We start from the raw sequence: 24,395 nt of genomic DNA on the forward strand, positions 1-24,395 counted from the left end.
CTGTACATGTTATAGGGATCAAAATGCTAAGAATTTAATTTTTTTTAAAGAGTTTCATAACAAAATTGGGGTGAAGGGAATGGAAGAAGGTGATATAAGAAAGCGGCAATCCTCACCCTCCATCACAGTCAGCAGATTATGTCTACAAGTTGAAGAACAAGAGAAAGTTAGAGATGTATCTCATTAACCCCCAGGTTTTTAAATACCTGAAGAAAAACTAAAAGATTTGAAAGTCACCGCTTCTGAAGAGCAGGAGAAGCTTATGTTCTTCTAATCTGTTTTAGCGCCATTTTACTTTGGAAACCACAAGCACATTTTGCTTTGATTAAAGAAAAATGAACATGTCATGACAATATGGCAAAGAGGAGAAACAATGGCAGTAAGAAACCTTCATATTATGAGATACAAGCAAGTGCACAACAGGTGACACGTTTTAGATTCGGAGCGGTGACCAAGAGGAATTTGGCTCTCTTTGTGGTATTTGAATTTTGCCAGAACATATATAATTAATAAAATGTAAGAGCAATACAAAAACACAATCAGAGGGGGAAAGGCCAACTTCGTGGATTTGGGATGTAAAAAAGAAAACCTTACCTAGGCTGTCATCTTGATCTAGGGTGGATCAGGAATCAAAATACACAGTTCATGCTGCAAAATCAAATGCACTTGTCTTTAAGAAACGTCGCAATCCTCTAATACCATGGGCTCCCTCAACACCCTTCAAAACCCTTTCTAATTCTTTTCAAATTGAATTTAACAACTTGTGAATTTTTTGAATTTTTCCAAGAAGATGCATCAGTGTGTTTTATTGGTATTCTGCTCTGAGGCAGAATAATGGTAGCCATGGTCCTTATTCCTGAGGTTTCTTACCCAAGAAAATCCACATTGGGATTGCCAAGCTCTTACTTTCCATCACACTTAATAATGGGCTATAATCGTTGCACTGTAAGGCAAACATTCGTAAGAGGAAATGGGGGAAGAGTCACTTCCCCGGTCCCCCCGAACAAAGCCAGAGTGATCTAAACTTCCTGAGTAAGTTGCCCCTAACTTCCAAGGCACACAAGGCTACTCCAGATACCTTCTCTGTCTTCTTTTTCTCACACATGTTGTTCACACAAGGCCATAGAACACTGCAGTTTAAGAATCAGGAACATAAAAATGTCTTTAGTCTAAAGACTTCAATTTTGCCTTTTCAAAATTGCCTTGATCTCCAAGGCGACCACAGGGCAAAAACAGAAAACGGAGTAAGTCAGGGGAGTCCAGACACACAAAACAAGAGGGACATGGTTAGGGGCAGGGCTGGGCAGGCTACCGCCACTCTAGAAATTTCTCATAACACCAATAGAGCGGGGACTCTGGATCCAGCTTCCCTGGGTTCAGATCCCAGCTCTTTCACTTCTGAGATATGTGCCCTTGGCCAAGTTAGCTAACCTGAAAAAGAGATACTAACGGCACCTCCTTCAGCAAGTTGTAGAGGATAAATGAGACAGTGCGCATTAAGCACCAGGTCTTGCCCAGATTAAATCATCCTGTAGAGGGAAATCCCTCTTGTTTTTCCAGCCTGCATCTGATCATCCTTGATAAAGGCTCTCCTGAGAAGGGCGCCAGGAAGCTTGCATGCATTCATGTTTCGAATGTCACGTGTCCTTGCCCAGAGACAGGAAGATGCTCTTGTACCTGTCGCATCCCGGAGAGCCAGGCCCAGGAGCATGCGATTGCCCAGCAATAACCACTTGGCAACTGCAGGCCAAGCACTTTCAGGAGCAGTGAAAATATGCAGGGGGGGGTCTGTGTAATATTGAGGCGGGCAAACTGCCTAATCCCTGTTCCTTGGGCTCTTTCAGTTTGGCACATCCACATATCACCGCTGCTCATTCCAGTTCTCCCGGCTCCCACCCGCCCTGCAGTAGCGATCTTGCTGCAAGCTTGGTGGGCCGAATCTCTCCCGCGCTGACGGCATCTATTCGCCACCAATAAATCGCTCTGGCCCTGAAAGGCGGTCAGGGAAGGGTCTACTGGACGTTGGAGTAGACTCACCCCCAATACTAACTGGCTACCGCTTCCCTTTTGCTAATATCCGTCCTGAGTCTTGCAGGCCGCCATATACTATGTGGCTTGTTGTTTTGGTCGCTAATGGGAAGAAAAAGCTAAAGTATAATAATCTCATCTCCCTGCCCACCCCAGAAATCTTCCAATACCAGCTTACATATCACTTTCTTTGGAAGATCTCCCGGACACACACTCATCCTATGGCAGGGCCTTCCGGCCCTTTTCTCACACGGTCACGCAGAGAGAATGATATTTGTCCTTCACACTGGGGTAAGTGGGCACAAAGCCACTGGCAGGGCCCGCAAATGCTGCACCAGGGCTAAGAAGGTAGAAATCTCAACACAGCCCCCACTCTCTTCTGGAGCATGGCCCTGTATCATGCCGCGTGGTCCTGTGGCACAGCGTGTGGTCCTATATCACAGTACTCATTACACTTAGCGACATGCCCAGTGACCTTCCTGTCTCCCCAACAAGACGGTAAACTCCGTGAGCTGGACTGGGTGCCATTCGCTGGTGTCTCCCCCACCTCTCGAGCAGTGTTGGCTCGTAGCGGGCATGCGCTTCATACTTGTTCAACGTCTGAACAATAAAAGGGACAGCATAAAGCAGGACAGGGGCACAAGGAGCATAGAACCACCTGCCTGATTTAAATTTAGTTTCTTGGGGCACCTGGGTGGCTCAGTCGGCTAAGCGTCTGACCCTTGATTTCAAGTCTCACGGATGGTGAGATCGAGCCCCACACGGGGCTCTGCGCTGACAGCACGGAGCCTGCTTGGGATTCTCTCTCTCTCCCTCTGTCTCTGCCCCTCCCTCCCCACCTCTCAAAAATAAATCCATAAATATCAATTTTTTTTTAAAAAAAACACCTTAATTTCATTGTCAAAATCTTTAACCTCCTTTGTAAACATCTTTAGAAGCAAAGTGACCTCTGTTTTACCCTCCTTTTGGAGACAAACAGAAAACAACCAGAAGGAAAATCATCCTCGAAGACGTTGAAAATTGTCCCGAGCCTGAACTACTTACTGGGTTTTCAAAGGGGCCGCCAAGTGCAGTGAAAGTCAGACCTGGTCCGGGAGGAGACAAGCAGAGGTAGGAAGGGGCCAAAGGACTCGAATCACACAGAAGCTATCTTAAAGCAGTTAATAAACAGAGACTAGCGTGTCTGGGAATACAACTCCGGGCCCCATTTGACCCTACCTAGTGGAAGGGACACCAAAAAAGGAAAAAAAAAAAAATGTGCAGACACATCATCTTTGCAGAAAGCAATCTCTCAGCATGGTTGGGAAGAGAAAAAAAGACATTGTTAATGGCAGCAAATACTTCATAAATGTTAAGGTTGCCACATGATATTTAAGTGCTTTAAGAGCTATTTAAGGGGCGCCTGGGTGGCTCAGTCAGTTGAGCGTCTGACTTCAGCTCAGATCATGATCTCACAGTTCATGAGTTTGAACCCCGTGTTGGGTTCTGTGCTGACAGCTCAGAATCTGGAGCCTGCTTCGGATTCTGTGTTTCCCTCTCTCTCTGCCCCTTCCCTGCTCTCTCTCAAAAATAAATAAAAACATAAAAAACAACAACAACAACAACAACCCTGAGCCATCTCACTCCTGAGCCTGTGCTCTTAACCACTAAGCCAGTCCTGAGGCTACTTGGTCAACAAGAGGGTTTAAAATGCTAGATCACAATATGTGGAAGTGTGGTTGTGGCTTCATGGCTAGACACACCGCTCGAGCCCTCAGGTGGAACATTAGAGAAAGTGCTCAGAAACAAGAGGTAAGATCCACAAGTACAACAGACAGTCAAAAGACTCAGCCAGAGCTCCTCCCTGAACACTATGTCAGCTGACTCACAAAGCACAGCCCCTTCTAAAGCTGACTGATTGCCTGAGAAGAAATAGCGAGGGACCTGGGCAAAACTCCCGCAGCAAAGGAGGGAGGGATCGTAACCAACTAAGAGTAAAAAATATATCTCCAAAACAATGCCACTGAGGAGATGACAAGGATAGATGCATTAATAAAAATACACCTTCTCTAACTCAGAGAACGGATGAAAGCCTCAGAAAAAGAGAGAAGATAACAAAAGGATATAAAAGCAACCTGCAAAGTTGGTGGAAGAAACAGAAGAGAAAAATAAAGCCATTAGACAAGTGCAAATCTCATCAGAAGAAGGAAGGCATGGTAAAATATTAACAGAACTAAAATGGGGTAAAAACCTTGCACATCATCAGAAAAAAAGACACTCAAAGCTCCACAACACTGACAGTCCATGACAGTTTTTAAAAGGCACTGAAAGCAAAAACCATAACGTACACAAAAAACAGGGCAGAAGTGAGGCCAAATGTACCTCTGTGTGCTGACAAGGAATGATTTGCCAGATGTAGAATTAAAAAAAAAATTCAGTAAGTGTGTAGAGTATGTGCTTATTTATAAAACAAAAAGGTTACGCATACATATGACTGCTTGTATGTGCACAAAAATGCGTAGAAAGAACGTATATTAAACTGTAAACAGGGGCGCCTGGGTGGCTCAGTTGGTTAAGAGACTGACTTGGGCTCAGGTCATGATCTCACAGTTCATGAGTTCAAGCCCCGCATCGGGCTTTGTGCTGACAGCTCGGAGCCTGGAGCCTGCTTCAGATTCTGGGTCTCCCTCTCTCTCTCTGCCTCTCCCCTGCTCATGCTCTGTCTCTCTTTCCTTCAAAAATAAATAAACATGAAAAAAATTTAAAAAAAAACAAACCTTTAAACAGTTGTCTCTGAAGAGGGGTACTGGGGGTCTGTGGTGGGATCATGAACTCTTTTGTGCTGTTCGAATTTTACCACCATCACCGCCTCAACAACAAACTTTTCAAAGAAAAAGAAAGTGCGTGTGTTTTAAGCCATCAAAAATATGTGAAAATCTACACGGTGACACAATGGGAGACGCCCAGATCATTTCTTGGGTTGAACGGACCAGTTACTATACCAACATGGTTGACCTACCGAGTAAATGAAATTTGCTCCCTTTTGTTTTTTTTTTGTTTTTTTTTTTCAATTCCAATCAAAGTATCACTCCTCCCCTAGCTAGGGATCTAGTTCGGTAATATCATATTATCGTTACGACTTCATTCTTCTCAAAGATTTCCATTCAGTCAAGAACATACTTGCAGGCACAAAAATGTTCCCACATGTACGACTGGAATGAGGGGTGTGCTAACCAAACCTACTTGGCAAACTTCCAGCCTCTACAGGGCAAGTGGCCAGTGGTTCTTTAGGCCAACAAAGGAAATGGAGTCACTATATGTCATTCTGTTCAGACTGAATTTTCTCTGTGATCCATTCACAACAAAGTTAAGAGCAGAGGATATGCTGCGCTGATGTCTTCACTGTGGCACACTTGATCCCAGCCACAGAGGAAGGGTCCCAGAATTGTCACGGGGGCCCTTCATGATAAAAGGTTCTCTTCTCCATGGCCCGTTTTGAGAGGTACAATGCTTAGGCTACAGGATAAAAAGGTATCTGCTGAATTAAAATGAGTTCAAAAGTCAAGCGACCCACTCATTTTCCATCTAGAATCTAAACCGCCAAAAGAACAAAACAAGAACCATTCCCCAATGTCCTCCAGATGAATGTATTTTACCCAATGTGGAGCTGCAGGCTGGAAATACACACATGGTAACCAAGAGACATGTTCTGTAGCAAAATAATGACCTTAGTAAAGAAGACCATGCTTACCAGCTGTACGAGTTTTAAAAAGTCAATGAAGACGTCACTTCTCAACATGTTTGGGTCCATGGTTACTGAAAAATACGGATGGTGAGCCAGGTTAGCCTGGGGCTCGGTTGACCTCTCTGTTAAATTGCTCTGTCCTCTAGGGAGTCCTACAGGCCTTATCAGTACACCACTGCCTCCTTGGGCAGTGGAGCTGAGACCTCTCAAATACATGAAAATCCACAATGCTTGCCTCCTCCCAGCAGCCTTGATAGCAACATAAACCCTCCTATCAGTCCCAGGCACCTCACTTGATTCACACATCCCCGTATCGTTCAATATCCATCTTGCTGCCCTAGCAGGATGATGGTGAAGTTCATACGAAAAAGCAAAAAGATCTTTAAACCTGGACTGGGACTCCTGCTTTGGCAAGACATTTCTTAATCTGAAAATCTGAAGTCAACCAAGAAACCCTGGTTGAGAGAGCACGTCTCATAATGACAGGAGCTCTCAAGAGGTTACCCCCGCCGCTGCCCCAAAAGTGATTATAAGGAAGGCTGTCAGAGAGATTTAAAGTTTTCTATTCAAGAATGAAATCTTACCACTTGCAACAACGTGGATGGAACTAGAGGGTATTATGGTAAGCAAAATAAGTCAGTCAGAGAAAGACAAATACCCTATGATTTCACTCATATGTGGAATTTAAGAAACACAACAGATGAACATAGGGGAAGGGAAGAAAAAATAAGATAAAAACAGAAAGCGAGGCAAACCATAAGAGACTCTTAAATACAGAGAACAGACTGAGGGTTGCTGATGGGGTGTTGGGTGGGGGGGATGGGCTAAATGGGTGATGGGGCATTAAAGAGGGCACCAGTTGGGATGAGCACTGGGTGTTCTATGTAAGGGATCAATCACTACATACTAGTGATCAATCTAGTCCTGAAATCATTATTACAATCATTAATCCAACTAACTTGGATTTTAAAAAAGTAATAAATTAAGGGTGAAAACAAGTAATAAAGTTTTCTATTCTTTTATACCTATAAGAGTATTTACCCTCTTAGTTTTAAAGCTCAGATACCAATATTCAGGTGCTGTGGCCAGAGCAGAGACTTCCCCCTGAGAAGTTCAAATTCCTGCATGAGGTCATTCCCAGACTGCTTCCTCATTTCTTAACCCTCCTTGCTGTAATGCTTCTGGGCCCTGTGCTTTAGCTACACTTATCTATTTACTAACTCTGTGTCAGATGTCTTTCTCTTTTCTTTCCTTTTCTTTCTTTTCTTCTTTTATTGACGTTTCAAATGATTTCATCACATAACTTCTACCGGCATTTACAACTAGCACTGACTGAAGTCATTTCGAGTTGTACCTTTCCCAAACAATGTTCCGTTTTTCAGAATAAAGTAACTAAAAGAAAATCATGAGAGACTTTTTACAAAAGATATTCCCTCTTTTTTAAGGGAGGCAATTTTAGAGTGGGGAAAAAAAAGCCCTTGTCTTATTTTCTGGAATGTATGTGGTGTAAATGCAAATTAACATAATTGTTAGCATAGACTCTTGGAGATGGGGGAAGCTGTTGAAAAAAGTGTTCATCTAATTGGTATTTATTAAGAACCAGGTACAATGCTAAGCACTTTGTGTATTTTAGTTCCTTTAATCTTTACAACAAACCCTGGGGTAAATATTATCTCCATTTATCAGATAGAAGCTCAGGTCATACAGCTAATGAAGTACAAACCTAGGATTTGACTGTAGTTCTGACTCCAGAGCCCAAATCTTAGTCACATCACTAAGCTGCGTTGTCTCCTTGCTTTACCTTGCTAGAGGATGCAGGAGATATCCTGATGACAAATGGACAAAGGCCAGGCCTAAAAAAGCAACCCCTTAGGCACTGTGATCATTTGTGAAAAGACCAGTGGTTCAAAAAGGATATTTCACTAAGACATTAGAAATCAAGCCAAGAGAGAATAAAAATTCAGTAGATATTACATCTTGAGTTTGAAAAAGCTTATTTACTGGGTCTAAAAGAGGTATATTCTCCATTACAAAAGACATATGGGAAATAGATGACCTCTAGAATTTTTATTTATTATCTTTAAAAAACTGTGTGCAGCCATGAGAAATAATGAAGTAAATCTATCATTTCTGACTTAGAATGACCTGTAAAATACAGATTTTAAGAGGGAAAAAACAACTTACAGAAGAAAAAAACATTTTTCCTTGTGCTGTGAAGGATATCAGTGGGATAATTGGTGTAGTTTGAAAAAGGTCTCTAGATTAGATAACATTAATTGCCTGATTTTGATAACTATACCGTGATTGTAGAAGAGAATGTCCTTGACCTTAGGAAATACACACAGAAGTATTTAAGTGTAAAGTGGCTTGGGTATGTAACACAAGCATTAAAAAAATACACACACACACACACACACATACACACACACACAGGAAATTGAGAGGATGATAAAGCAAATATGAAACGTTAACATTTGGGAAATCTGGGTGAAGAATATACAGAAATTCTTTGCATTATTTCTGCACCCTTTTTATAAGTCAGAAATTCTTTCAGAATAAAGTTTTTAAGAATCAATCACCGAAAAGTGTATAGAATAAATTTCAATTTGTGTTTAACAGAGACATGCATACGCACCAGTAGATACAAAAATTGTTTCTGAGGAATACATAAAGCGCTTGTAATGATGCTTACTTCTAGAAGCCTCGGGGTCTAGGCTGGAAGGGAATGCACTTTTCATTGTATACTCTTTGGACAGATTCTATTTTTAAAATATTTTGCGTATATACTATTTCCCCTTTTAAAAGTCTTTTTTTTTTTTTTTTAAGTTTATTTATGTTGAGAGAGACAGAGAGAGCTCAGGGTGGGGGGCAAGGGCAGACAGGGAGAATCCCAAACAGGCTCCGCACTGTCAGCACAGAGCCTGACACAAGGCTGGAACTCACGAAATTGTGGGATCATGACCTGAGCTTCACAGACTGAGCCACCCAGGCACCCCTCCTCTAGTTCAGTCGAATCCAGGTAATATATCTGTGACTTCTACAATCAAAGCCAACACGTAACACCCAAGGGCAAATCTGAAAGTTATTTTTAAAACGAAATACAAAGGCTGTATTTTGTATGACTCCATTTATATACAATGTTCAGAAAAGGCAAATATATAAGACAGAAATTAGTATAGGGGGTGATAGAGGCAGGTGGGGGAGAGGAATACGGAGTGACTGATAATAGGTGTGAGGTTTCTTTTTGGGGCGACAAAAATGTTCTCAAATTCGACCATGGTGGCTGGTTGTACAATTTTGCAAATACGCTAAAAACCACTGAATTGTACACTTTCAATGGGTGAATTTATCTCAACAAATCTGTAAAAATAAAATCCAAATACATACCCTTCTGCAAATACTGTTCCAACTGGTCCCTTCTCTCGTCAGCCATGGATGCGGTCATCGCAAGATAGTACTTTGGCGGAAAGGGTGGCAGGGAATTTCCAAAGATCCGCCTCAGCTGCAAGATCCAGAAAACACACACTTCAGGCCGAGCCTCCAATGCAAGGTTGGTTAGACACCAAAGCCTCCTCTTACGGCAAGTCTCACTCGAGTACTTCGTCTAAAATCACCCCTGCCTGGTGGCCAAGAGGAAGAAAAGGGGATGCTTTGATTTTCTCAAGGAGTTTATTTCAGTACATGTTTCCGACGATGCTGTTAAGCATACTACAGACTGACATCTCCAGTCTGAGTTTGGTAGATTTGGGATACGTTGCAATTTTTCATTTGTTTTTGCGAGATTGCCTACCCCTTCCACCATATAGTATTTCTCAGATTCATTCCCCAGTAGAATCTGTGATACCAATGATGATAGGAATTTAATTCCCCTACCCCACGTCCACCAAATCTGAACGTAACAGCAGAGGTTTACAGCACGCTAGCTGATAAAGTATCCACTAGCCAGTGCTAATGAGCCCCCAGAATGTGGCTAGTCCAAACTGAGATATGCTGTCCGTATAAAATACATTCCAGACTTCAAAACTTAGCACAAAGAAAAAGAAAAGGGAAATATTTCACTAATAACTTTTTATACAGATCATATGTTGAAATGGTAATATTTTAGATATACCAGATTAAATAAAATTAATTTATTAATAACTATTAATTATTAAAACGTCTTTTAATCAGCCTACCAGAAAATTTTAAATTACACATGTGCCTCACATTATATTTCTATTGTGCAGTGCTGGTTTATAAAATTCCTATAAGTCGGGGCGCCTGGGTGGCTCAGTTAAGTGTCTGACTTCGGCTCAGGTCATGATCTCACAGGTTTGTAAGTTCAAGCCCCATGTCAGGCTCTGTGCTGACAACTCAGAGCCTGGAGTCTGCTTCGGATTCTGTATCTCCCTCTCTCTCTGCCCCTCCCCTACTCTCACCGTATCTCTGTCTCTGTCTCTCTCTCTCAAAAATAAATAAAAATTAAAAGAAAAAAGACTGTTTATAAAATTCCCGTAAGGTTAACATATGACCCCCGTAGAAACCCAGTGAGTGAGGTCCTTCCCATCCTCCTACCCATCTACCCACCCAATTATGGATCCAAGATCACGGTGGCAGTTATTTTTATGCAAGCTAATAGTAGATGCATCAAAAATATGTTTTAAATTAAGATAACCGAAGTGCATTTCCCTTCATTCCAGCCCTGCACTTACAGAGGCAGCTTGAAGATGAGGCCAGCATTCTCTTTATGAGAAAGGAAACTAGTCAGAAATCAGGTTTTAACATCGTGCCTCTGGAGAAGACGGGCTAAAGCTCTCTTACCATAGCCAGTAGCTTAAAGAAAATGAAAGCAGATCGAAGAGAAACAAACGGGTAGGAATTTTAACTCCATGGCCTTTGTCACAAACACAGTGTGTATCTGGTGAATATGCACCTTGCATAGGCCCTAACTTCAAAATACAATACAACCACGTGTCGCCACCCCCATTGCCACCACCCTGGTCCCAACCACTGTCCTCTCTTTGCCTGATTATTGGAGAAACTATACAAGAGTATAGTTCTCTGCTTCTGCCCTTGATCCCCTTCAGTTTATTCTTAATACAGCATCTAAGGTGATATTCTGCAAATGCAAGCTAGGTCACTCCGTTGCCCCCCTCAAAATCCTCCATGGTTTCCTATCTCATGCAAGGAAAAGCCAGGATCTTTACAATGGCCTGGAGCTGTGCCAATCAACAGGATGACCGCCAGCCACCTGGGACTACTTACTTTTAAACTTAAATTCATTAAAATGAAATAAACCTTAGAAAAAAATATTTTTAATGTTGATTTATTTTTGAGAGAGAGAGACAGAGACAGAGCATGAGTGGGGGAGGGGCAGAGAAAGAGGGAGACACAGAATCGGAAGCAGGCTCCAGGCTTCAAGCTGTTAGCACAGAGCCCGATGCGGGGCTCAAACTCACAACGCGAGATCATGACATGAGCCAACGGTGGACGCTTAACCCACTGGATCGCCCAGGTACCCCAAAAAGGAAATCAAATTTAAAATTCGGTTCCTCGGTTGTACCAGCCACCTTTCAAACACGCAATAGTATTTGAAAGTAGCAAGTTGCAATTCAGTAGCTACTGAAATGGACAAAGAGCATTTCCATCAGCACCGAAAGTCCTACCAGAGGGTATTGGTTTAGTATCTAGAAAGGTTAGTAACCGCCTATAGGTAAGATACATTAAGTGAATGGATGGCAGGCGGTGGGGGTCAGGGTTTTTACTCTTGGCGTGAAGATTTTCAGATAAGGGAAGCAGGCCAGAACGATCGATGTGGCGATGGATTAGAGTTGGAGATACTGGTAGGAACTCATGTTTAGCTTCACATAGATACAGAAGGTTACATATAGAAATATTTATAGATATGTACACACACACACATTTTCCTTGGTTTCTCTTGCTCCAACTAAAGCAACCAGGACTCCGTGAAGAAAATAGTTGATTTTTAGGACTGAAGCGGGGGATATATAAGAGGGATCTGGAGCATCTTGTAGCATCAGAAAACAAGAAAGTGCTCAAAACAACACCACCACCACAAATCAACGGTGGGTGCATGTCAAAGAGGCACAGAAGCAAACTCAAAGAGCTCCATGGGCCAGAGATGGGACAACTAAAATAGCAAAAACTAAGGCAGAATTGAAGTATAACCCCACTGGAATTACCCCAGTGATCAAGGTAGTCATCAAGAGTGATAGGTCATGTTGATGGCAGGTAATCTTCCTGTGATGTGATGAGAGCAGCACTGACCTCTGTGATCTTTCTCCCAAAAACCCATAACCCCAGCCTGGTCGCGTGAGAAACATCAGAGCCTAACAGAGGAACATCCCACAGAATCACTGACCAGTGCTCCTCGGAATGGTCATTAAAAACAAGGAAAGTCTGGGGCGCCTGGGTGGCTCAGTCGGTTGAGCGTCCGACTCCGGCTCAGGTCATGATCTTGCAGTTTGTGAGTTCGAGCCCTGCATCGGGCTCTGTGCTGGCAGCTCAGAGCCTGAAGCCTGCTTCGAATTCTGTGTCTCCCTCTCTCTCTGCTCCTCCCTGGCTCATGCTCTGTCTCTCTCTCCTTCAAAAATAAATAAAAACATTAAAAAAACAAACAAATAAGGAAAGTCTGAGAAACTGACACAGTCAAGAGGAGTGTAAGCAGACATGACAATAAATGTAATATGGTGTCCTAGATGGGATTCCAGGGCAGAAATGGGGCATTAGGTTAACAATAAAGAAGCATAACTGAATTGTGGGCTATAGTTAATAATAATGTATCAATATTGGTTCCTTAACAGTAATAAATGCTCCATGCTAATGGAAAATAAGAAGGGAAACTGGGTGCAAAGATATATGGGGATGTTCTGTACTTTCTTTGCAATTATTATGTAAATCTAAAACTGGTCCACAAAAAGAAAGTTTATTTAAAAAACAAACAAACAAGGGCGGCTGGGTGGCTCAGTCAGTTCGGCATCCGATTTTGGCTCAGGTCATGATCTCACATTTGTGCGTTCAAGCACCTCGTCGGACTCTGTGCTGACAGCTCAGAGCCTGGAGCCTGCTTCGGATTCTGTGTCTCCCTCTCTCTGCCCTGCTCCTGCTTGCTCACACGCATGCTCTCTTTCGCTCTCTCTCTCTCTCTCGAAAAAAAAAAATAAAATAAAACGTTACAAAAATTAAGAAAAAAAAAAAAACACCTGATATTCTGGCTTCCTGAAAAACCAGAGGTTCTGGAATCACTGGGTTCACATTCCTCAGGTAATCATCTCCCGAGGAAGCCTAAGCAGTTCCCACCATTTCCCATTGCCTCTCACCTGACTCACACCTCCCATTTATTTTTTTTTTTTTTATTTTTTAATATATGAAATTTACTGTCAAATTGGTTTCCATACAACACCCAGTGCTCATCCCAAAAGGTCACACCTCCCATTTAAACTACCTGCCTGACCCCTGTAGCCATCGACTTTTGCAACCATTCCGCCTTTAAATCTGTCAGTATAAAATATCATAGCAACAATTCTTTTTTTTTTTTAATTCAAGGCAGTTTTCCTGTTATGCCAAACACTGTCAAAAGACACCCCGGTTGGAGCATCATCCCAAGCAAGGCTGTTCAAACAACCTGGGATTTATGTACCCTATCTCTGCTAATTCCATTAAATAAGAGCAGAAAATCGTCTTCTTTGCATGCAATTATTTCCTAGCTAACAGATTAAGCGATCTTTAAAAGGCAATTTTCTCCCTAGGCGTGTGTTCATAAATGTCGAAGATGCTCCCAAATTGGTTTGAATCACAGCAGCCTTGAGCCACCAGAGCCACCTGGGTTTTCCACCAGCAGCAGAGCATCTTGGGGAAGCCCCTATGCCAAGGTCAAGAACTGGGGGAAAAGCCACCGAGACTTAAGGTTCTAGTACCCATCACAGCACAAAAACTCTCCCAGCAGGTTTCACAACCTGAGCTGACTTCTCAAGGAATCTTTCCCCTCCCCTTTCTGATACTGGTCTAAGAGGGAAGATAAACATATAACAGACTGAGTAAAGTCTGCCAAAAGTCAATCATTGACTCCCCAAGTTCAACTCCGTCAAAATATAACCTTTTCTATTGGTCTCAGAGAGCACACAGTTTAGCTATTAAAACCAGTAGCATATTAAGGATTACCTGGCATCAGAGTTTAGCCCAAACACTCTTTCCAAAAACTGTTCAGATACTGAAAGGAAAACACACCTCTTTTATTCTTTTATCATGAGATGTGTTTGTTTGCTTGGGGTTTTTGTTTGTTTTCGAAAGACCATGTTTCAGATAATATATATATATATATATATATATATATATATTTTTTTTTTTTTTTTTTTTTTTTTTTTTTTTTTTTCAATCCCAGCACAAACTCCGGCACCATTTCTCCATCACACAGCTCTGTCTTTCAACATGAACAGGACTTTACCGGTCAGTGGAAAATATCACCCCCTTCCCCGCTTAGGCACTTCCAGCCCCCCCCCCCCCCCATACTTATTCCGAAGTGGTCACCCAGGACAAGCGGAATTACGGATACAAATGGCATCCTTTCTACTGTCAGTTTCTAATGTTGACTCATCCATCCCGCCTCTCCAAGGCCCCTTGGAAACAAAACCCCAGATTTACCGGATCCAGGGCCACAGTTCAAAGCAATCTGGTCAGTGGCATCTGGTACCAAAGACCATGAGTCTGGAGCTTGTATATTATCCCATTTGTTCATCAAAATAGCCCTGTGAGGTAGATGATCATCGTCACCATTAACATTGTCATCCTGCCACCTTTATATCAAGGTTATGTGACAATCACAGTAACCTGAAGCTCAGGGAGGCGAAGTGACTTTAACCAAAGTCCTACAAGCTACTGAGTGGTGGATTTTTGTTACTTTTTCCTTCTCCCCTCATTTTTCTCCCTTCTCCCTCCTTTCTCCCCTGCCTTCTCCTCCACCAGATCTCTTTTGAGCATCTACTAAAGAAAGATTCTGTGCTGGGTATACTGTGCCAACGGTCCTCATTCATTCCTTCATTTAAATATTTGGGTTTTGTAACTAAATAATCAGGGGAAACAAAATCTCTGCACGAAAAGAGGAATATGACAAGATCTGAACACAAAGTAAAACAGGAATCAGAGAAAGGCATCTTATGAAATTGAGGAGGACTTTCCAGAGGAGGTGAGGCTTGAGATGGGTCTTGAGAAAGGGCTGGTTGCTAACCAGTGGGCCAAAAAGCAGGGGTCTGCCCAGGAGGGGGAAGTGAGGTAGATAGAGGTTATGAGTGGGCCAACCTGAGACAGAGAATGTGAGTAGGGAGAGAAGAAAGGACCTGGGCTGGGTCAGCAGCTGGCAGGGAGGAAAACTAAATCAGCAGATACGGGCTCACCAAGCCTTCCACTGAAGGATCCTTTGCAAGATTCTGTGGCTCGTGCCTATTGCCGTATCTGATACTAACAGAACATTTGCAAAGAGGCAAGCATCCTTTTCATAGAGTCCAATGTCACTTACACAGGATGGCCTCATCCTTAACACTAGGTCAAAATGAGCCAGTTGAACGTTTCTTTCACAGGTCTCTTTAAATCCCTTTAAGGAAGGGGGTGTAGGCAAGAGCGGGGCATAAATCCAACCGGTTTTATGTATTCAAAGGCACAGAAAGCAGTCAAGCAGTTCACATGGCAGAGAGATGAGTAGCACTCAACAGCGGAGGGGCGAGCTGCCAGACCTTGAAGGAAGCTCACCGAGGGACGAGCCTGCAGGCGATGACTTCAGAGGGCACCATTCACAACCGACATCTTGAAAGCACAGCCAAGTTCAGTCTTCCATGCGTTAGCCTCCACGCAACTTGGCGGAGAAAGAGCAGGGGCCACCTTACCTGGGCGGGTGCCTCTCCTCAATCCCAAAGTTATCCAATATACAAAACAGAAATCCAATACTTAAAGCCAAAAATCCCACGTGCTGAAGCACCGTCTGCCCTGTATGTACCACAGTGAGTGCATGGCATCTAGTGGGAACTTAGAATAAATGAACGAATGAATCAGTTAATTCTTTAAGGTGAAATTTCTGTTCTACCAGGATGCAGAACTTCCTGGGAAAAATACCAAACCCACACACAGATGGGGCCTTGTTTTGTTTCCTACTTATAGTATTTTTGTATTAAATCAGATTAAGAATTCCGAGCCATTTCACATCTTCAGTGGAATAAGAAGAACAAAATCTAGCTGAGTGGTGCCTGAGAAACGTCCCCCAAACGTTCTGTCTCCGACTTCGGGTTGCCAGACAAAACACAGGACGCCCACGTAAGTATGTCCCAAATACTGCACGGAACTACTTCGACCCAAAACTTCTTTGTTGCTTACCTGAAATTCACATTTAGCTGGGAAGCCTGTGTTTTTATTTGCTAAATCTCGCAACCTTACTCAGACGATCTACACAACAGGATTGATTAATGATGACGAGTGCCCTGCTGACCCCACAGAGGCTTGCTAGGCAGCCTGAATAAAATCCCGTGCCTGGAACTCTGGCAGAAAGCAGATCTTGGTTGCCTGGGGCCAGGGGTGGAGGGAGAGGTTATCAAGGGCAAAGGGGCAAGGGAACTTACATGCAGAGTGCAAAAACTGTTGTCTTGATTGTGGTGGTAGTAACATATACATTTACCAAAATTCACCACACTGAACACCAAAAATTGGGAGATTTTATTATGTTATCCTCAAAAAGAGTAAAAGCTTGTTACTTTAAGACTCCATTGTTTTACTGATACAATTTATTTTGTTAACTGTAGTAAGAAAACCACAAAATTTAATGGGTCGGAGCAGGTACTGGAGATCAGATCTTGGCTCCAATACTTACTACCAGTTTGGCTTTGGGCAAGCTGTGCCTCAGTTTTCTCATCTGTTAAATGGGGCTAATTATAATCCTGGCTCATAGCGCTCCTATTAAAATGAAACGTGCTTTTACATACAAAGTTCTTGGTGCCAACCTTAACACACAGTAACTGCTTGCTGTTTTAAATTAATAATACCAATATTCACCTAAGTTCTAAGTAGTTTTCTTTTTAATGAAGTCGTTCCTGTAGAAACAAGGAAAAGGATAAGTTGCAAGGTATAAGATAGTTGGAAACTGGATAAAGAAATCTCCACTTTCAGATTTTGAAAAATCTGGGACAAAAATGAAGTATTAATTAATATCTACCCTATGCCCCAAATTGGGCACCAGGCTGTGGCTATTCAATATTTAAGAGTCCACTGTACTAACAGTTTGTTTTCCCTGGCTTCCAAAACAGAATAAAAGTCTACTCACTTTATGGCTCCGCTTGTGAACCTACGAAGACTTGACAGGTCTTAGTTTTTCTGAAAAACGAGCATTTTCCCAAGTCTGTTGGTTAAGGAGGGCCAGGTTCAGGAATTCCTCAAGCCTCTCCATCAGTAAGTGTTTAACTGAACACGTGCTATGTGCCAGGATCCGGGAGAAAATGGCCCCTACTCTTCACAAGTAATCTGGGAAGTTGACACCCATAACCACCTATTTGCTTATTATTTGATGAAAAAATGGAAGGTCAGAGAAGAGGTGAGGTGACCAGCCAGGAAGCAGTCAGTCAATTCCACACCCTCCTGCTCCTCACGGCCGTCTCCTGCTTTTCACACTGTGATGGCAGCCTGCCCAAGGCCACCCCTCGTTACAGAAGGCGGATTATTGGGCAAGAGGACACATCAACTTCCTCCGCCAAATGCCAAACACACCTGTACTTTCTCTTCCCTTCAGATCTCCATCTGCCTACTTCAGCAGTCCTCCCAAGTCCCCAGACACATTTTGGTCACAAGTAGCCGCTCATCTTGCAGAAGTCTGAATCCATGCCCTTCCTCATGGAGTCAGCCAACCGTCATTCCTGAGCACCTGCGGGGGCACAGGCACCTCAGCAGGCAGTAGCAACTCAGAGATGACCACACGAATTAGGTAACGAGCACATTAAAGCTGTTTTATGTGGAGTCCAAAGAAACTTCATCCTACCTTGGAAAATGGACTTTCTTCCAGCGCCCGCTGATGGGAGCAAGAAGCGTCCCTGCACTGTTTGCAACAGTAAAACATGGAGTTGAGACCTGTCCTTCAACAGAAGGCAGTTAAAGGAAATGTGTTCTATGCTCGCTAGAAACCCAGATTGCCTGGAAGGATTCTCCCCCAAATAGCTGTTGCTTGGGCAAGTTTGTTTCTTGGCTGTTGTTGTTGTAAGTTTTGTTTAAGTAATCTCTACAACGAACCTGGGGCTCAAACTCATGACCCTGAGATCAAGAGTCACATACTCTTCTGACTGAGCCAGCCAGGGGCCTCTTTTCCTTCCTTCCCTCCTTCCTTCCCTCCTTCCTTCCTTCCTTCCTTCATATGCTCTTTAAAATCAGGATACAACCCCCCCAAATGTTTTTAATTAAAAAGAAAACATGCACGGGGCACCTGGGTGGCTCAGTTGGTTGAGCGTCCGACTTTGGCTCAGTTCACCATCTCACTGTCGTGGGTCAGTTTGAGCCCTGCATCAGGCTCTGTGCTGACAGCTCAGAGCCTGGAGCCTTCTTCGAATTCTGTGTCTCCCTCTCTCTCTGCTCCTCCCCTGCTCACACTCTGTCTCTCTCTCAAAATAAATAAAGATTTAAAAAAAAATAAAAGAAAAAGAAAACATGCATGGAGGCAGAGGGAGGGTGAATTTTATTTCCAAACTTTCATTTACTCCTCTAACCCATTTTGGAGACTTGGAACTCTTCCTTATTAGGACAATAAAACCCTTTAGAGCATGCTAATAAATCAGGCTGCCTCCAAAGAAAATGCCCCACATCAGAGGGAGAAACTATAGTGGGAAACGGCCTCCGGTCTTGATCAGTCATTTGCTTCCTGGGTTTCCAGCCTGCCGGTACTTGAAGCCTATAAATACACTCATTTGAAAACAAAAATACACACACCTTTTCAAAGAAGCCTAAGATACTCTGGGAGAGAGAAAATTAAATACCGATCTATGTACACGATTCCTAAGACTATAGCTCCGTCTAGATTTAGTGTGCTCATTCTGAACGGGTACATAATGCTGGGGAAGAGCTGAAATGCACCCAGCCAGGGGGGCTGCTGGGGGTCGATCACTGGGCTGGAAAGCGGTTGGGAGAATCACCTGAGCCAATTCCCTCACCTCCCAGCTGCAGAGGGTTAGGAGCCGTAACCTATATAAACGGAGCTGTAGGCCGCGCGTTACCAAATCGATCCTTACTCCGACCCTGCTTCCCAGGTTAAGGGCTTGGAGCGCTCAAAAGGTCCGGTGTCTTGGGGCGCACTTTTCCTCACCTGCCTCGAGCCTGCTCACCTGTTCGTTCCAACGGTGCAGCTGGCTGTAGCGCACCCTGCAGAAGAGGTACCCGTCCAGGTACACGGAGTACAGCTGCAACACGGAGACAGAGCGGCTCGGATTAGCTGAGCGAGCAGGTGAGCCCTCGCCCCGTCACGTCGCCGACCGTCTCCCCGCCCGATCAGACCCCTGGTCCCCCGCGCACCACGTAGCGGCCCCCCAGAGCGTCCGGCCGCTGCTGGGACACCGGGATGCAGAAGTGCATCTTCATGGCTCTGGCGGGGGCGGGGAAGGGCCCTCGGCAAGCCGAGCCGCGGCGGCGAGTCCGGGCTCCGGGGAGCAGAGGGCGGCAGGTCTGCAGCGGCAAGGGAGAGTCGGGACCCGCGGCGGCGGCGGCCGGGGCGGGGCTGGCACCGCCCCCTGGTCCCCGCCCAGCTCCCGCCCAGCGGCCGGTCCCGGGAAGGTGGGGAGCCGCGCTCGCAGAAGCCGGACCTGCCAGCGGCTCGACTCGGGTGTGTGGACCGCTCCCGGCTCCTTGGCGGGAAAATCGTGCGTGGGCGGGTGGATCGCTAGAAGCCTTCTGGGGAGAAGGTCCTAGGTGGTCTTCAGATTTTCATAAGAACCCACAAAAGCTTAAAATCGTTGCTCCAGCCATATAGATGTCCTGTCCAGTGCCAAGCAAGTAAAGACTCCCCCGCCCCGCCCCCAACACCTGGGGAGGGAGAGCGGGAGGCCCGGGGGGGGGGGGGGGAAGGGGTGGTAGGGGAATGTACAGCGAGGAGGAGTCGCTCTCTCCAAGTGTCCATTCCAGGACCCCATTCTGACTTCCCTGGGTGGTCGGAGGTCCCATCCCCCTTCCCTGGGCCTGTCCTGTGAGGGGGAGTGACGGAGCGACCGACCGATCCCGTGCAGACGCGCCCTCAAACTCAAAATGTTGATATTTTCTCCAAGTAGGTGCCCCCCCTCAACCAGGATTAAAAAAAAAAAAAAAAAAGCTCGTGTCTCACTACCTGTCGACAATGCCCACATGCAGTGCACTGAGAATTAAGATTCTCAAGAAATCCTTAAATCTAGCAGTTGATCTATGACTAGCGTAGTTACATTAGCCTCCGTTTGTTGTGTTAACAATTTGTTAAATCGGGGCGCCTCAGTGGCTCAGTGGGTTAAGCGTCCGTGGGAGTCTTGGCTTTGGCTCAGGTCCTGATCTCCCGTTTCCTGGGTTCCAGCCAGGCATCCAGCTCTGTACTGACCACACGAGCCTGCTTGAGATTCTGTCTCCTCTGTCGCTGCCCCTCCTGACTTTCTCTCCCTGAAAAAAAACCCATAGAACTTTAAAAAAGAAAGGAAAGAAAGGAAGGAAGGAAAGAAAGGAAGGAAAGAAAGGAAGGAAAGAAAGGAAGGAAAGGAAGGAAGGAAAGGAAGGAAGGAAAGAAAGGAAGGAAAGAAAGGAAGGAAAGGAAGGAAAGGAAGGGAAGGAAAGGAAGGAAAGGAAGGGAAGGAAGGAAAGGAAGGAAAGGAAGGGAAGGAAGGGAAGGAAAGGAAGGGAAGGAAAGGAAGGGAAGGAAGGGAAGGGAAGGAAGGGAAGGGAAGGAAGGGAAGGGAAGGAAGGAAAGGAAAGGAAGGAAGGAAAGGAAAGGAAGGAAAGGAAAGGAAGGGAAGGGAAGGAAAGGAAGGGAAGGAAAGGAAAGGAAGGAAGGAAGGGAAGGAAGGAAGGGAAGGAAGGAAGGAAGGGAAGGAAGGAAGGAAGGGAAGGAAGGAAGGGAAGGAAGGAAGGGAAGGAAGGAAAGAAAGGAAGGAAGGAAAGAAAGGAAGGAAGGAAAGAAAGGAAGGAAGGAAAGAAAGGAAGGAAAGAAAGAAAGAAAGAAAGAAATACTTTTCCCACTAAAGTACCAGAAACCTCAACCACTGTGTTTCCTTAATCTACCGGAAACCTTATCAAATGGGCTTGGCTTGGGTCTCTCCTGGTCCCTGGGAAGCCCCAGCTTTAAATAGGTGCCAGCACCCAGTTAGCTGGGTTTCTATAAACGCTGTGTTCTCTGGACTAACCATCCCAAGTTCTTTCAACAATCTTTCATCTTCAGTTGCTGTGTAAAGCAATCCTCCTAATTCCCTTATTTTAGTGAAATGAGGATAGAATTTCCCCCCTCCCCCTTCCCGCCATGGTCACTGGGGCCGAGGGATGCTCCAGGCACCTGTGTGCCTGTCACTAGGTAGGTGCTGGGCTGCCTCCATGGTTCCTCCTGTTCGTAGCTCTCCTAGCTCTTGGGGGTAAACATCAAGAGCAACATCCTTTCCAATGACAGAAAAGGCCCAGAGAGTGCAGTAACTTTTCCACTTGTTTTCCCCATAGGTCTGATTGGTTTTTTTCTAGGACTCCGTGGATACCACTGAAAGCCCTTTAAGAGGCAAGTCCTCACTGGGGGAGAGCTGAGTGCCCAAAGGGGGAATCTGAAACCGGGGAGGGAGACCCCACACTTGCCCAACACCCGTTCTTTCCTGCATGCTTGACGTGTGCCAGGCTCTCACGTACATTGCACCATTTAACTTCCCAGGCACAGTGAGCTAGGAACCATTGGTGGGAGGCCTTATGGAAAAGGAAACTTGCGGCCATTAAGTTAGGGAGACAATATAATGCAGAGACGAAGAGACTGCAAATGGAATTCCTATCCCAGCTCCGTGGCTTCTACTTAAGGGCCTTGGACAAGTTAATGGACCCTTACATCGCATTTTCTTCCCTTTAGGAAATTGTGTTAATAAGCGTATTCAAGGACTTTCAGTCCAGGGTAGATGGGCCTTAGGGTTTTTCCCCTGCCGGTGGGCCATCTCTGAATGGGAAGGCCACACTACACCAAGACTACAGGTGTCCCTGAGTGTCCCCTGGGGTACAGGCTCATGAGGTTGGCTCTGGGGTCTGGCCCAGTCTTCAGGACAGCAAAGTGGAGCCCATCCTCCTGGGACTTTTCTTCAACCTGTTTGGGGCCTGGCTCCACCTCCAGCATAGGCCGAAGGGCCATTTCCTTCCTGCCACCAAGGCTACCCTGAAGCTGAACTGGGCAGGACTAACCTCTGTGCGAGTCCCTGTCTTCTACCTCCAACCTCTGCTCCTGACCATCAGCTCTCATTCGCTCATTCAGTTAACATTATTTTTTTGCTAGAGTATTATATCTTTTTTCCAACTTTATTGAGATATAATTGCATTTTTTTTGTTTATTTTTGAGAGCAGGAGAGAGACAGCGCTCAAACAGGGGAGGGGCGGAGAGAGAGGGAGACCCAGAATGGGAAGCAGGATCTAGTCTCTGAGCTGTCAGCACAGAGCCTGACTCGGGCTAGAACCCCCAAACCGTGAGATCATGACCTGAGCCAAAACCAGATGCTTAATCGACTGAGCCACCCGAGTGCCCCGAGATATAATTGACATATAACATTGTTTAAGTTTGAGAGGTACATACGGTGTGATGATTTGACACACGTGTATACAGAGAAATAATTATGGTAATACATTTATCGCCTCACATAGTTACCATTTGTTTTGGGATTTTTTTTTTTAACATTTAAAATAAACTCTTAGCAACTTTCAAATATATACTATAGTATTAACTATAGTCACCATGTTGTACATTAGATCCCTGGACTTTATTCATCTCATAACCGGAAGCTGCTACCCTTTGACCTCTATTCCTCTGCCCCTAGCAACCACCAATCTACTTTGTATGAATTCAGTTATTTAAAAAAATTTTTTTAACGCTTATTTATTTTTGAGACAGAGAGAGACAGAGCATGAACAGGGGAGGGGCAGAGAGAGAGGGAGACACAGAATCTGAAACAGGCTCCAGGCTCTGAGCTGTCAGCACAGAGCCCGACGCGGGGCTCGAACTCACGGACCACGAGATTGTGACCTGAGCCGAAGTCAGACGCTTAACCGACCGAGCCACCCAGGCGCCCCTGAATTCAGTTATTTTAGATTCCACATATAAGTGAGATAGTATATTTGTCTTTCTCTATCTGATTTTACTTAGCATAATGCCCTCAGGGTCCATCTATATTATTGCAAATATCTGCATTTCCTTCTTTTTTATGGCCAAACAATATTGCTGTGTGTGTGAATAATAATCCTGTGTCTCTGTGTCATATTTTCTTTATCAATTCATGCATTCATGGACACTTACGTGGTCTCCATGTCTTCACTCTTGTAAACAATGCTGCAATGAACAGGAAGGTGCAAATACCTCTTTGAGGTATCATTTCTTTTCCTGATACCTAGAAGTGAGATTGCTGGATCATATGGTAGTCCTATTTTTAATATTTTCAGGAACCTCCATACTGTTCTCCACAGTGGCTGCACCAACTTCCATTCCCACCAACAGTAAACAAGGGCTCCCTTTTCTCCACGCTTTGGCCAACACTTCTCTCTTTTGTTTTTGATAACAGCCATTCTAACAGTGTGAGGTGATCTCTCCTTGTGGTTTTGATTTGTACTTCCCTGATGGTTAGGGATGTTAAGCACCTTTTTATGTACCTGTTGGCCTTTAGAAGATTAGTAAACCTTGAGAAAAATACCTGTTCAGGCCCTTTGCCCATTTTTTAAAAATTAAGATAAATGACCTAAATAAAACATGTTTGTTTCAGGTATATAATGATTCAATATTAGTAAATATTGTGAAATGATCATCACAGTAAGGCCAGTTAACATCCATTACCACATACGCTTAAAATTTTTTTCCTTGTGATGAGAAATTTTAAGACCTTCTTAACAAATTTCAAATATGCAATACAGTATTCTTGAATTTTCAAAAATGTTTTAATGTTTATTTATCTTGGAGAGAAAGAGACTGTGCATGAACAGAGGAGGGGCAGAGAGAGTGGGAGACGCAGAATCCGAAGCAGGCTCCAGGCTCTGAGCTGTCAGCACAGAGCCCGATGCGGGGCTCGAACCCATGAACCTTGAGACCATGACCTGAGCCAAAGTCGGCCACTTAACCTACTGAGCCACCCAGGCACCCCTAATAATTATGCAATACAGTATTATTAACTATAGTCCCCATGCCGTGCATTGTATACCCAGAATTTGTTTTATAGCTGGAAGTTTGTACTTTTTGACTACCTTCTCACATTCCATGCCCCCTCTAACTTTCCTCCACCCCGGCTCTGGTAACCACTGTTCTGTTCTGTGTCTATGAATTCAGAGTTCTTCTGGTTTTGTTTTTCTTGTTGTGTTGTGTTTTGTGTTTTTTAGATTCCACACAGTAAGTGAGGTGCTATGGTATTTGCCTTTCTCTGTCTGACTTGTGTCACTTAACCTCATGGCCTCAAGGCCCATCCATGTT

General features: G+C 44.4%; 1 protein-coding gene across 3 annotated transcripts in view; it reads right to left on the minus strand.

The window, feature by feature from the left end:
• Window positions 1–19,427, minus strand: part of SNX31 (sorting nexin 31) — a 70,057-nt gene extending 50,630 nt beyond the window's left edge. For all 3 annotated transcript variants that reach the window (XM_019467979.2, XM_019467978.2, XM_019467977.2), the window contains exons 1-4: window positions 19,277–19,427; window positions 19,090–19,164; window positions 9,140–9,254; window positions 5,759–5,823 (exon numbers count right to left, since the gene is read on the minus strand). In XM_019467979.2, coding sequence (XP_019323524.2) covers window positions 5,759–5,823; window positions 9,140–9,254; window positions 19,090–19,164; window positions 19,277–19,342 — 321 coding nt within the window. In that variant the 5' untranslated portion in view covers window positions 19,343–19,427. The remainder of the gene's footprint in view (window positions 1–5,758; window positions 5,824–9,139; window positions 9,255–19,089; window positions 19,165–19,276) is intronic.
• Between the last annotated feature and the right edge of the window lie 4,968 nt (window positions 19,428–24,395).

The sequence above is a fragment of the Panthera pardus genome, unplaced genomic scaffold, assembly GCF_024362965.1.
Source record: "Panthera pardus isolate Hobbes unplaced genomic scaffold, ASM2436296v1 HiC_scaffold_7, whole genome shotgun sequence".
Taxonomy (NCBI): Eukaryota; Metazoa; Chordata; class Mammalia; order Carnivora; family Felidae; genus Panthera; species Panthera pardus.